This window comes from Marmota flaviventris, chromosome 12 (assembly GCF_047511675.1).
Source record: "Marmota flaviventris isolate mMarFla1 chromosome 12, mMarFla1.hap1, whole genome shotgun sequence".
Taxonomy (NCBI): domain Eukaryota; kingdom Metazoa; phylum Chordata; class Mammalia; order Rodentia; family Sciuridae; genus Marmota; species Marmota flaviventris.
This window is the reverse complement of record NC_092509.1, coordinates 54,949,188-54,962,693: the sequence shown is the minus strand read 5'-3', so window position 1 is coordinate 54,962,693 and position 13,506 is coordinate 54,949,188. Positions and strand designations below refer to the sequence as shown.

The window sequence follows — 13,506 nt, the reverse complement described above, 5'->3', positions numbered from 1 at the left end:
GCCCAAATGGTCCTGAACAACATAATAAATGTTTATTGTTTTAGCACTGAATAGTGGGTTGAAATGCATCATCAGTGAATTGACATAGCCGCTATCTCTGAGCCTCTTTCATTACCCACTACTCCACGGATCCAGGTGGCAGGATGCATGTTAGCCTCAGTTTCCCTGTCTAGCATTCTAGTTCCTTATTAGGACTACAGACCTGCCTTCAATATCAATGGATATTTTGATATTGTAGGGTCCTAGGACACTACCTGATTTTAACCCAGCTCCCTTGAACAATTTCTCCCTTCTTACATGCCCATACCTAGAAGCCCAGGCAGAAGTAGAGTCCTACTGGACCAGTTACCAGCTCCTTGGGGTGTTTGTTCCTATAACTTCTAATTCCTGCTGTTATCTTCTTGCATCTGTATGTCAAACATTGATACACAATAACTCAGAAGGAATGAACTCTTCAAAGGAGCTCAGAAGGATTTCTAGAAATCACTAAGTGGGTGGAGGAAATGGTCTATCAAGTATTCTGGATGACACCCCCTCAGCTTACAGGTTCTGGTAAATAAGTGTCCATCCCCAGGGGGGGGTTATACTCACTTGTGAAGCATCTTGTGGAAAAACTGCATCAAAGGCAAACATCTTAGGAGGGACCTGGTTGCTTCTCTTTTGGAAGGCATTTTGACCTCCACAAGTCAAGGGATCATACAAGGTAATCTGCTTCTTCCGAGGGTCCACCTTTAAGAAAGAGCTGGATTCTGAGGTATCACGAGCCAACGTAGAACAAATACGAAGCATGACTTTCACCTATTAAGAAATGAAGATGGGAAGCAACATGAATTAAGAGAGCTGGATCCTTATATACCCATGTGATATAAATATTCATGACAGCATTGAACTTTTTCATGATACATTATGATGAACTGCACAATGAATTAGCAACTTAATCCTCACTGGGTCATGGGAAAGCTGATTTATTTATAATTACCAGGTAGAATATTTTGATATGTCCATTACTTTAATACAGAGATGGCATATCCTGTTCTTTGTCTTCCTATTAATATAAATTAAAAATTAACTGTGCCCTAGTGGCCCAATTATATAGATGAAAAGCTAATCTGGACTGTCAAGCTATAGGGGCTGGTGTAGTTCCCTTGAAGCTCACAGATCAATAAACCATGCACATAAAAGTTAGCTCTATAATTTACTCCCCAGCTTGGCTCATCAGGACTCTGGGAGACAAAAATCCACAGTTATTAGTGTCATCATTAAAGGCCTGGGAAATGGCCTGTTTTTAAATGGCCAGCATTTGAAATGTGTTCCAAGGGGGCAACAGTGATAAAAGATTGGTTTGCAACATGTTATTTGGGAATCCCATTAAGTGAGTACAGAGAAGTTGTCATTTCAGGGAATGAAAGCGCATCTCTGTAGGAAACAGGAAGTGGTGCTCTTTAACCCATGTTCCAAGTCATTAAACATGAGCATCTCTAGTCCTCCTGACCAACCCAGCCCCATCTCATGGCTGAGTGTGGTGCTCATGGAAATGCAGAAATGAAGCTGAAGTCACAAGCAGATCTGGAGGCGACATGCCTGGGAAATGGAATTTGCTCCCTTAACAGCTGTTTGTTACTGAGTTGCTATTTCAGTCCATTTTCCTTGAGTAACTACTATGTGCCAGGCACTGTGCCACTCATGAGGGATGCAAAGACGTGTAATGCCTAGAGTAACAGATGTAGACAGATGATCTCAGTATTATAATTTGGAACATTGTGAAGGTACGAACAAGGATTGTTTCTAAACTCTTTCCTTCATATATAATCAGTTTCCAGGTGTGATGAATTCTCCATCATACAATTTTTGGGGAGGGGGGTTATATATTTTTAAATAAAATACCTAAAACATATAGAAATGTTCAGAGAATAATAAATATTGTGCACATGGAGTGAGGTCCATCTCAGCTCGTCTAGTGAAGCATGGGGACTAATTTGCAGTGTACAAGGCTGAAACATAAAGAATTCCAAGAGCACTGGGCCATCACAGGTCTAGCACTATGCCCCAGCTAAATTTGTCTTTATAAATTAATTGTTGTCTTTCAGTGTGGCTCTGGAGGTCAGGTGTTACAGTGGAAGAAGCCCAAATTTGGGAAAATACTGACCTCTTAGGGTTCACATTTAGTTTCTGCAAGATTGTAGAAGAATACCTGCCATTTTCTGAGGGTCAATTGTGTGCCAGGACTGTGCTATTATCAACATTATCTCATTGAATCCTCCCAATAATCCAGTGCATAGATCCAGACTTGTCAGGATTTTACAGAGTAGAAAACAGATGTTACATGGGTTGCCCCAGATCACTGAACATGGTGGGTGATAGGTGGGGCTCTGATCCATCTCCAAAGCCCATACTTCTTCCATCATGTCAACTTCTCAAAGCTTCAGTTTTCTCAACTATATGACAGGAATAACAATGCCTGTTTTGTGGGACAGGTGTGAGAATTCAATGGATTGACAGGAGGTGCTGAACATAGTCGTAGTTCTGAGCACATGGGAGTTGAACTCTTGTTCCTCCTTCCTCCACCTTCACTTGCCTCCCTCTGGATCATGACATCTTATGGTTTCCCAATAATGGTACTCATGATAATATCTAAAAACAAACTCCTCGCCCTGGATGTTGGGTACCATGAGTCACATGCAGGACACCATGGAGGATCACTGCAGCCAGGACTCATTATTAGGCACCGAGACTGATATGGCTATTCCTAGGAAAGCACCCTTGAATCCCACCACCATTGCATATTGGATAATAACCACAGCATTTATCTGAATTCCATTCTGGTAATTTCCTTATTTTCCAGAAGTCATTATAGTCTGATTTCAGTTCCTTTCTGTAGATTTGCCGCAGTTACACAGCAGGTGTTCTATGAGCATCTTTTCTCACTGCAACTTTTGGTAGGTAACTGGGGCCTCTGTAGGCAACTCCTCTTGCCCAGCTCTGAACAGCAGAGGTCATGGATGTTGCGAAACCAGGCAGAACTGATGGAGCCACATGGCCCACTGCTTTTCTATTTCACAATTTTGCATGCCATTTCTAGGTAACCAGAGGTGCTGAATGTAAAATACGAGCAAAGCCAGGCAGGAGCCCAGGAGGAGAAGCAGGAGAGAAGGGGCTGAATTAGTGAGCCATTTGTCCAAGAGGAGCGCTCCTGCATCTTAATGAAGCTCTAAGCCTGTGGTTCATTTTCTACAGATGGGCAGAAGGTCTCAGCCTCCGGTCTGGCCAGAGATACACAGTTCTTTAAAACTCCACTGAACTTGGGGCTGGGAGACGTGCCCTACTCTATTATTTTCTTTGCAATTCATTTAAATAAATGGAGATTTTTTTTCCTCTCTTAAATGAAGAAAATTGGGTTTTTCTGCTTCACCTCTTTTGTATCATTATTTCTTTAGTCCAGCACTCTACTTCCTGCTTAATCCTCTGTAATTAAAGTGCTTAGGAGATACCACTTAGGATCAAGAATGGCCCTCGGATTTCTTGCCAGGAGTCCTTGCTTTTGTTACAAACATTATTAAGTTTTTGGCAACATCAATTTCAACCCAGCCCCTCCCACTGTTCTACATAGAAGGTTCAGGCAGCTATTCACAGGCACAGCCAGTCCCCCAGCTTTCAGGGTCAAGGGGACAGTCACTATGTCACTCCCAAGAGGCATACCTGAAGGAATGGGACACAGAAAGCTAAAGGAACAGTCCAAGTGGAAGCAAGTAGGGCCTGACACCTTGATTCAAGTGAGAAGAGACTGGCGCTTTCTGCACCCAAGTCCCCACCCGTTGAGACCCCATGTTGCCTCACTTGTCTAATTATTCAGTGTCTGGTACGACACAGCTGTTGCTTTGGGCCACAGTTGTTTTTATGCCTTGCTCATTAATCACTTCAGCACCTCCTCCTGGACGGCATCATGAGATCCAAAGAGAAAGGAATCATGAGATGCTCGTTGAGAGAGGCAGAGCCTGGCTCCTGAGCTGCACAAATACTCCATCAACACAGAGGCGATCGCTGGCTGCCACCCAGCCTTAGTGAAGGCTAATGAGAAGTGGGGCCCATAGTCACTCACAGCACCTGCCTCACATGATCATAACAGACACATTCCTGTTTGTCCCTTGTTTCAGAGCGCAGACCCATGGTACACACCTAGTGAAGCTCTTCTGGCCTGTTTCTCTACCCAGATGCTGTCGAGCAGGAGACTTTTATTCAACTTTAACATTCGGGAGAGTTTGGGGCAACTTACTATTAGTAGGATCTCTCATCAATCAGAAAAAAAAATTATGCATGATGATGTGGGAGAAAGAGAGAATCTGCCAATCATTCTCATGCCTGTGCTTTGTTTAAACTCCTGTGTGGATGCCTAGAATGAAGGTCCTCGCCATAAATTCATAATATATAGTTTTTTTTTTCCCCTCTACGAGGTTATAGGTTAGAAAGTTAAATTAACTACTAAAATCTTTCAGTACCTTTACTTTATACTGGTTTTAGAGAATCATCTCAATAGAAACCAGTCAAAGTGCAGATGGATCAACCTAACTAGAAATACCATTTCATGTCATTTTTTGTCTGAATCCCAGCAGTATTCAAAATTTTTTTGGAGGGGGTGGTATTGGGGATTGAATCCAGGAATGCTTTTGCCACTGAGCCACATTGCCAGCTCAGCTCTTTTTATATTTTATTTTGAGACAGGGTCTCACTAAATTGCTTAGGACTTCACTAAGTTGCTGAGGCTGACCTTGATCCTCCTGCCTCAACCTCCTGAGTAACTGGGATATAAGGCTGGGGCCATCATGTCCAGCTAGGATTTTCTTTAAGCCTTCCAGATCTATTCTGAAATTCCAAGAACCTGTCTAGAAACTGTTCTCTAAGGTACATCAGAGGCAAATAAGAGAGGTTGGTCAAAACCCACCCACAGGAAGAATGGTGTGTAAAGGGGAACTGTACAGGTTGTCAGGTGAGATTCTAAAACCAAAGATAAGACAGTAAATCTGTAGACCCATTAGCAACTAACTCCAGCCCAGGATTCTGGTTCTCTCCTACTGAGGCAAATGGCAGTGACAGGACACTGGGATTCCTCTTGGGAGGGTAAGCTGCAGGAACCTCATCATGCTTGCTTCACACGGGGGAGAGCCAAGTGTGGGTGAAATGGTTGAACTGAGGGTGCTCCAACTGCCTAAGGAGAGCTGCGGGTGGAGGAGAAAAGCAGGGGTGCGTCCTTGGGACAGATCAGGAAGCCTCTCCTGGTTTCCACATATTTGGGGATGGGGTTCAACTGTTGAAAGAAAGACTCAGAGGGACAACAAGAGTTCATTGTTTCTAAAAGGTTGAGCTCCCTCCTTACAGGAACAGGGTGTGATGGGCACCGCAGTGAACCAAGTGCTATGGCTAGGATCTAACCCAGATGTCACTACCACTGAGGTGCCGTCTTGTGTCCTCATCCCTAAGATGGGCCTGCTGTGCCACCTCCCTTGAAGGACAGATGTGAAGAACAAAGAGATAAAAATAGATTGTAAAGAATACATATTTAGGGCTGAGCTGGGGCTCAGTGGCAGAGCGCTTACCTAGCATGTGCAAGGCACTGGGTTCGAGTCTCAGTACCACATATAAACGAATGAATAAAATAAAGGTCCATAAACATCTAAAAAGTATATTAAAAAAGAATATATATGTAGGGCTGGAGTTGTGGCTCAGTGGTATAGCACTTGCCTCACATGCGAGGGACACTGGCTTGGATTCCTCAGCACCACATAAATAAATAAAATAAAGGTATTAGGTCCATCTACAACTAAAAAAAATATTTTTAAAGATTAAAAAAGAATACATATGTAAAGTAGTGCAGTTGCCCTCTCTACCTGGCTCTGCTCCACAGACTCCGGCAATTATGGATCAATATATTAGGAAAAAAACTGAATCTGTACTGAACACATACACACTTCTTTCTTGTCATTACTCCCTAAACAATGCAGTCTAACAACTATTTACACAGCATTTACATGTTTTTAAGCATTAGAAATAATCTAGAGGCAATTTAAAGTATATGGAGGATTGCATAAATTGTATGAAAATACTATGCCATTTTATATAAGGGCCTTAAGCATCTGTGAATTTTGGTATATATGGGGGATCCTAGAACCAACCCCCCATGAATACCAAGGGACAACTGTATTATCCTAGAGAAGCAAGGAAGGGAGGAAGGAAAGAAATATTCATTTTTCTCCAACCAATAGATATAACAAACATTCTACATCAAATAACACTGCCAGAAGTCTTCTCCTAAGTTGTATGCATGTACATGGTTTTTTGTTTTGTTTTGCTTTTGTGGTACTGGGGATTGAACCCAGGGGTGCTCTATCACAGAGCTGTATCCCCAAACCCTTTTATTTTACTTTTTATATTTTGAGACAGGGCCTCACTAAGTTGCTGTGGCTGGCCTCCACTTCATGATCCTCCTGCCTCAGCCTCCTGAGTTGCTGAGATTATAGTTGCTGCCACCACACCTTGCTACCATAGTTTAATAGTAAAAATTAAAGCATGCCTGGCATGGTGGTGCATGCCTGTAATCCAAGTAATTCTGGAGGCTGAAGCAGGAAGATCATAAGTTTGAGGCCAGCCTCAGCAACTTAGTGAGACCCTGTTTCAAAATAAAAAATAAAAAGGAGATACAGTTCAATGGTAAAGCTCCCCTGGGTTAAATCCTAAGTACTCCCCCCCCCAAATAATAATACAAATAAAAGCAAAATTAAACATACACATACACAAAAACAAGAGAGACAAAAATCAAATTATTTTCCTTATTCCTTTCACCAAAATTAAAGAATATATACTCATTACATTTTTTGTAAAGGTGACTAATTCATGCAAAATTTGATCTGAGTATCTGAACATTAAATGTGGTATTTCTTATATTTTTTCCATTTCTTTTCTCTCTTATTCAGGCAACATGCTAGATGTGCTGTCTGCTCATGGTACATGAGTCACTTCAGGAAAACTCCCAGCCATTCTAAGTAAGCCAAATGGAGAGATGGGAAACCTAAACAGAGTACATTTCTCATATGTGTACTTCTTAGCACTCTCAATTTTCTGATCTGCCAAGAAATCCAAGAAGTTCAGTTTCTATGCTATGGTATTCTGACAAACAGAAGAGATTTTGATGAAATGCCAGTTTTTAAAAACTCACTGCAAGGGATTAAAAGTACCATTTTCCACAGCCATTATAATGTAAGATTGTATTGGTAACCCAGTGGGAGCACATCAGACCCCACAGATATGATTCTCTCTACCCTTCTTATTTACCCAAAGGGCCGGCTTAACCCAACAAAAGAGGTGGGCAACAATGCTCAAGTAAATTAAAATTGGATTTTATAAAGGGAGAAAATTTAAATGCCTTTCTGGTAAAACTTGTATAAATAATCTGAAATTACTTTTCCTGAAGGAAAATCTTATGATTTCATATGACTGAAAGGTTTCAGAAGTTAGTTTTAGAAGATCACAGGAATCATATTCCAAATAGTACTGACCTTGGAGGTCTCAAATAACTCCAATAGTAGGAAATACAGGGGAGAATCCAGAAGGCTGTATAATCCCTAAATTTAGAGGGAGCTTTAGAATCTGTCTTATAAAGTTGTTCCCACAAACCATAGTTCCCATTAGAATCCAGATACACATCTGCAGAAACCCCAGAGATTCAAAGCACAGTTTTGGTGTTAGTTACAGAACAAAACTAAATCGGATTGGATTTCTTTGTATAAAAACACAACAATAATCATACATGACATATTCAAAAATCATGGGGCAACTGTTCGCCTGGAGAAAATCCAGAGACATGTGAAGGGTGGGAGGCAAACTCCTGGGTGCTGAGGTGTACCCCAGGCCTGTTTGGGGACAACATCTGCTCTCTGTTGACATGATCAATCAGTCAGCCATCAGCACCACTGCTGTAACTTCTTTACAAGTTTTACAAATCTTAGAATTTACAAAGGACCTTCTCCTATTTAATTTCCATTTGGTTGCACAGTTAGCAGCTCTGTTAAAGAAATATTATGATTACCTTCATCCCTATTTTGAGGCAGAGGAGATGAAGGTTTGAGGTATTCAAGTGATTTGCCCAAAGCTAAGTGCCTGGTGGTGGCTTTGACCTTCTCCTCCCCTCCCTGGTCACAGGAAGAGCTGAAGCAGCCTTGGGGAGACTGGGTAGGGGTTGGGCCTGTCCCTGTGCTGTGGGGCTGTTGGGCAGAAGGCCGGTTTCTCAGAGTTGCCAGTAGGTGAGCTCATGTGGCGCCAGACAGCAAATAATGAGCAGCAATGCCATCAGAGAGGGAAGATTTGCATTATTAAGAGCAGGGCTGGGAAAGGTGACAAGAGGTGGTACAATAAGGCTAAGTGCGAGGGAGCATGTGCAAGACCAGGAAATGGAGCCCGGTAATAAGATGCACTCAATAAAGAAGTGCTTCGGGGAGTAAAGGGGGTTAGGAAATTCCCTAAAGCTCTTCATCAGCGTGCATCTGTCACCAGCCCAGCAAGGACTGTAGTGCTGGAGGGAGGGAGTATGAAACCCAGGAAAAGAGTCTTCCCCTGTGAGGCACCATTAATGGCTGGGCAGCCTTTGGCAGCCAGGTCCCTCATACCAATTAGCAGGCTTGAGGATTAGCCAGGCTGTGAGGACGCAGACAGACACATTTCTGGAGCTGGTCTGTCAGAAAGGACTGGAACTCTGACAGTGGTATATTTAGAAGACACCCTGTCTCTTAGCTTGCTCTATTAGGGAACTTATTTAAATGGATAAGCTGGTGTAAAGATCCATCCAAGGAAAAGCACCTTCAGACCTGAAGTGCAGCCAGATATGGAATTCTGAGGTGCCCTGAAGATGCCCTCCAATGTCAATGACACTCACTTAAAGAGCTTCCTTTCTATGACTTTCATGGAGTCCAGTCTGGTGCTGGGAGGCACAGGCTCTGAAGACAGTCTCCTGACCTTGAATTCTGGCTGAACCATTTACTGATGTGTGTCAATGGACAAGTGATTTAACCTCCTTTGTGCCACATCTACAAACTGGTCACAATAAGAGTACAAGCCTAGCAGGGTGACCATGATCATTAACACAGCAAATGACTGCCACATTTCTTTCATCAGGGCCAACTACACAGTGAGTGCCCAACAATATCAGCTTTTATGTTGTTGTTGTTGTTATTATTATTATTATTATGGCACTGGGAATTGAACCCAGGTGCATTCTGACACTGAGCTACACCCACAGCCCTTTTTAAAAATTTTATTTTGAGCCAGGGTTTCCCCAAGTTGTCCAGCCTGGCTTCCAACTTATAATCCTCCTGCCTCAGCCTCCAGAATTTCTGGGACTCCAGGGGTGCACCATCCCACCTGGCTACTTTATTATTTTTAGGAGGCTATTGAGTCTACTGAAAAGATCATGAACTTTGAAATCAGACAGACGCTGGCTCTTAGCAGCTGTGTGACCATGAACATATTATTTTAACATAATTTCTTCATCTGTGAAATCACCCCTTTGGAAACAGGCTAACCCTTGTACACATTCTGACATAAATTCCTCAATAACAAAGCGCTTAAGTTGTCTTTTCAGAAAAAGTCTCCAATATCCACCGTAGGACTCTCTTGGACTGGTTTTTAGATAAATATGCAAAATGTCAGCTTCTTCAGTCAAGGGTCTTTTGACATCTCCAGCTCAAAATCCTCCTACATATAATAACTACTCCCCAGGGCAGGAGGAGGGAACATGCAACCTATGAGAGGCATGATGACCACCTAAGCCTGCATAAAAGATCCCTAAAACTCCTCCTTCTCACCGTCCAATCAACAAGCATTTTCTTTCCTCTCCCTTCCTACAAAGCCCCTACTACTAACTGACTTTGGAGGCAGATCTGAGTTTATGACCTTGCCTATGAACTGCATAATAAAGTTCTTTGTTTTTGTGAAAGCCAGTGCCAGAGTATTGGCTTCTCTAGGCATTGGGCAGTGAGCCTGTGCTTGGTATCACTTCCTTGAAGGCATCACATGATTATTAAGCAAATAATCATGTTAAGCACTTGGCATGAATTAGGTGCTCCATACATAATAGTTACCATCCCATCGAACCCCCATTCACAAAAGTACCCATTTCCTCGGGAATAGTTGTTCACTTCTTTCCTCTCTCCCTTTAACCACCTTGACCTGGAAGTTCAGGAGACCTCGTCATTAGATTCTAAAACATCTTATGCCCATAGAGCCCGGTTTTCCTAACTGCAAAGGTTAAGTTTAGATTCCAGTTTCCATTCATTTCCACTTTTGCTGATTTTTGGTAAATAATGGGTGAGTAACAATGGGAGATTTTTCTTAGTATTTAATACAAAAAGTATTGTGGTTAGAAATGAAAAATACCCATTCAAAAGATAAAAAAGTATCGGAAGAATATTTTAAAGAAACAGCAGTAGGTATCCCTTAAGTTAGAATTTTTTCAGACTACTCAGTTTGAATTTGGGGTATTTATTGTTAATAAAGGGCCATTTCTCACTAAAGCTCACTCATGTGTTGCAACTGAAGAGCTAAATAACAGACCTGTTGTCAGAGAGCAAACACTGAAAAATATCACATGGCTGATGCAGACTCTCTGTCACCAAAGAGTTGCTGTTTGGCTTGGGAAAAATTAGGACCAAGGGAAAGTACTTTTTCCTATAGTTCACTTTATGATAAATGGGAAAATTTCAGCTTGCTAACATGGCACTTGATTTATTGTCTTCTGTACCTTATTGCCAGGGCTTTTCTGGCCCCAGAAATTTCAATATTCCACAGATTCTGGCCTTTGACCTAGATAAATAAAATGCAGAACTCTGAAAATAAGTCAAGTAACCCAGGTAGGTATCTGTCTAGAAATACCAGCTACCAGATCTACCATTTAATTTGGCAAAACACCATACTAAACAACTTCATTATCTAAAATAAAGAAAGGTTAACAAACACGATTACCTACTAATTAGGTATATGTCTTTCTGGAATACACCCCCTCAGTCCATCTTCTTTATAAACCTGTCTTAGAGGAGCTCTCTCCATGCTGGCTCCCAGCTTCTATTAAATGTGTGCATCTCCCCTATGTCATGTATGGATGAGACCTGCATAGAACCTGAGGATGACAGCCTGGCTTTTCAGAGCTGCCTGGGGACAGATGACAGATGAAACTGTACAGAACCCATTCAGTTTATCATTAGGGTCTCTCCAGCCTCAGACTGCAGCCTGGGAGTGGGAGAGCATCATCTCAGGATCTGTTGAAATTGGCCTCCAAAGGGCTGAGGAGTCCTTTCCTAGAAAAGCCAGGGGCATGCACATTTCTACAGTGGGCTCCTTCTCCAGTCTGGAGCTCTGCAGTCTTAGTACCAGGGAAGAGAAGAAGGAAGAACATAAGAAACCAAGGGAATCATCCTAGTTAGAAAAAGCACTGGAGGGATCTTTGGGTCAAGAAGTTGAAACCTGACATAGTATTATATAAGATTTAGGATGCTAGATTAATTTAACTTTCTTGTTTTGAAATATTTTTTTCATTGTCAATGGATCTTTATTTTATTTATTTATATGTGGTGCTGAGTCACACATGCTAGGCAAGCACTTTACCACTGAGCTACAACCCTAGTCCCTAAATTTAACTTTCATCAAAGTCTACCATGGATCATGACACCAAACTGTACATTTTCATGTTCTCCCCACACTAAGAGAAAGGAGAAGAAGTATGGAGTATCTTGGTCCTGAATCCCTTGTCCCTTGCAAATCTTACAGAATTTCATTCACATCCAACAATAAATAAAGAGTAGGAAAGTTTAACAATAAGTTGTAATTACCCTAATTCTTTTTCCATCAGTTCCTTCAAAAGGCTCCCATGCTCAGGAATGCACCTGTTCAATCACTAAGCATATGTTGAACATATGCTATGCACAGTGCCCTACATCAGGAAGGCAGGGGAGAGGGACAGGAAGGAGGCCCAGAGGACAGAGAAACAGTTGAGTCTATGCATAAAACAGAAGGGAGATGGTAGCATCTCCATTTTAAGCATCCCTCTATTTTCAAGATTTAGACTTGGAACTAAAGCAACTTTAATTCTCAGCTTAGCTCCACTGAGCCCTCAGCTTACTGCTGCCATCTTGTCCGAAGGATAGGAGATCATGTGATTGGAAGGGACAGCCTGAAGGGAGGGGGAGGACATGCTGGTAAGAGGGGCCCAGTAAAACCCAGCTGGAGGGAAGGAGTGAATGCTAATGAGAGGCTCCTACCACCTCCCCCAGAGGCAAGCTCCTGACTGCTCCTGTAATTCCCTTCACCACCCTCTGCCCTGGCACAAAAGCCCTTGCTGGCAGCAGGATACAAGTTCAAAGCCGAATGATAAATTCTAATACAGGGGATTATTAGGAAGATGTGTTTTCTCTTTATTTTCTTCTTAAAATGTGTATATGATGGGGGTAGGATAGTTAACTAATCACAGTCTTCCCCAGTGTGCATTTCATAAGAACTAAAAAGAACAACATCAAATTAAGGTACATACCTGTGTTCCTACAATGATAATCCTCTTTGCCTGAAGGGCTAGGACCATGGAGGTGGCCTGAGAGGGGAGTGTTCCCATTGTGGCTGAGAGACTTTGGAAACCTTTAATGAAAGGCACCTGATCAATAAGGGAGACTCTTGCATTTGAGAATTTAAAAGGCTTCCCAGCACACTGTGTCTGAAAGAAATGTCAGAAGCATGTCATGTGCTGGGATGGATGGTTTGCAGCTGCAGCTTGCCAGACTATAGAAGCTAACTTTATTTAGGCCCTGCAGATAGCCTCGGCAATCCTCTTGCCTACAATGGGATCAGCTTTCCTCAGAGTGCAGATGAAGGCTTTATCATGGTGCTGTAGAAAGAATTGTTGTCACCACTGGGTGCTACTACTACAAGATGTCCCAACCATGGACTTTGTGAGCTCTGGCTTATATAGGGCTGTTTTATCTTTTTTTTTTTTTCCTAGGTGAATCCACAAACTGCCCTTTTGGATTTCCAATGTCTTTTATTGAAGCATTGGAAATAGTTGGAAACAACATAGTTCATAGTTTGAAAACAACATAGTTGGAAACAACATAGTTCATAGCATTGGAAACAACATAGTTTATAGTTTCTGGACTTTATTTATTTAGGTACAGGGGATTGAGCCCAGAGGTACTTTATCATTGGGCTATATCTCCAGTCCTTTTATTTTTATTTTGCCACAGGGCCTTGCTAAGTTGCTGAGACTGGCCTTGAATGTGCAATCCCCCTGCCTTAGCCTCTTGAGTTGCTGGGATTCCAGGGATGTACCATTGCACCCAGCTTTGTCTGGACTTTAAAACTTCAGTCTAGGAGAGACAAAGCAATGATTCACCCACACAACTAATGACCACCTTCCCCAAACTAGTCTAGTGGATAAACAGGTCAAAAGTCTACTCCTTCCTTCATTGAGTATCTCTTAATATG

At 42.1% G+C, this 13,506-nt stretch overlaps 1 protein-coding gene across 1 annotated transcript in view; it reads right to left on the bottom strand.

Annotated features, from left to right (window-relative positions):
* Kif26b (kinesin family member 26B) overlaps window positions 1–13,506 on the bottom strand; it is a 326,670-nt gene that overhangs the window by 94,704 nt on the left and 218,460 nt on the right. Inside the window, exon 5 of the mRNA XM_071619670.1 lies at window positions 592–798. Coding sequence (XP_071475771.1) covers window positions 592–798 — 207 coding nt within the window. The remainder of the gene's footprint in view (window positions 1–591; window positions 799–13,506) is intronic.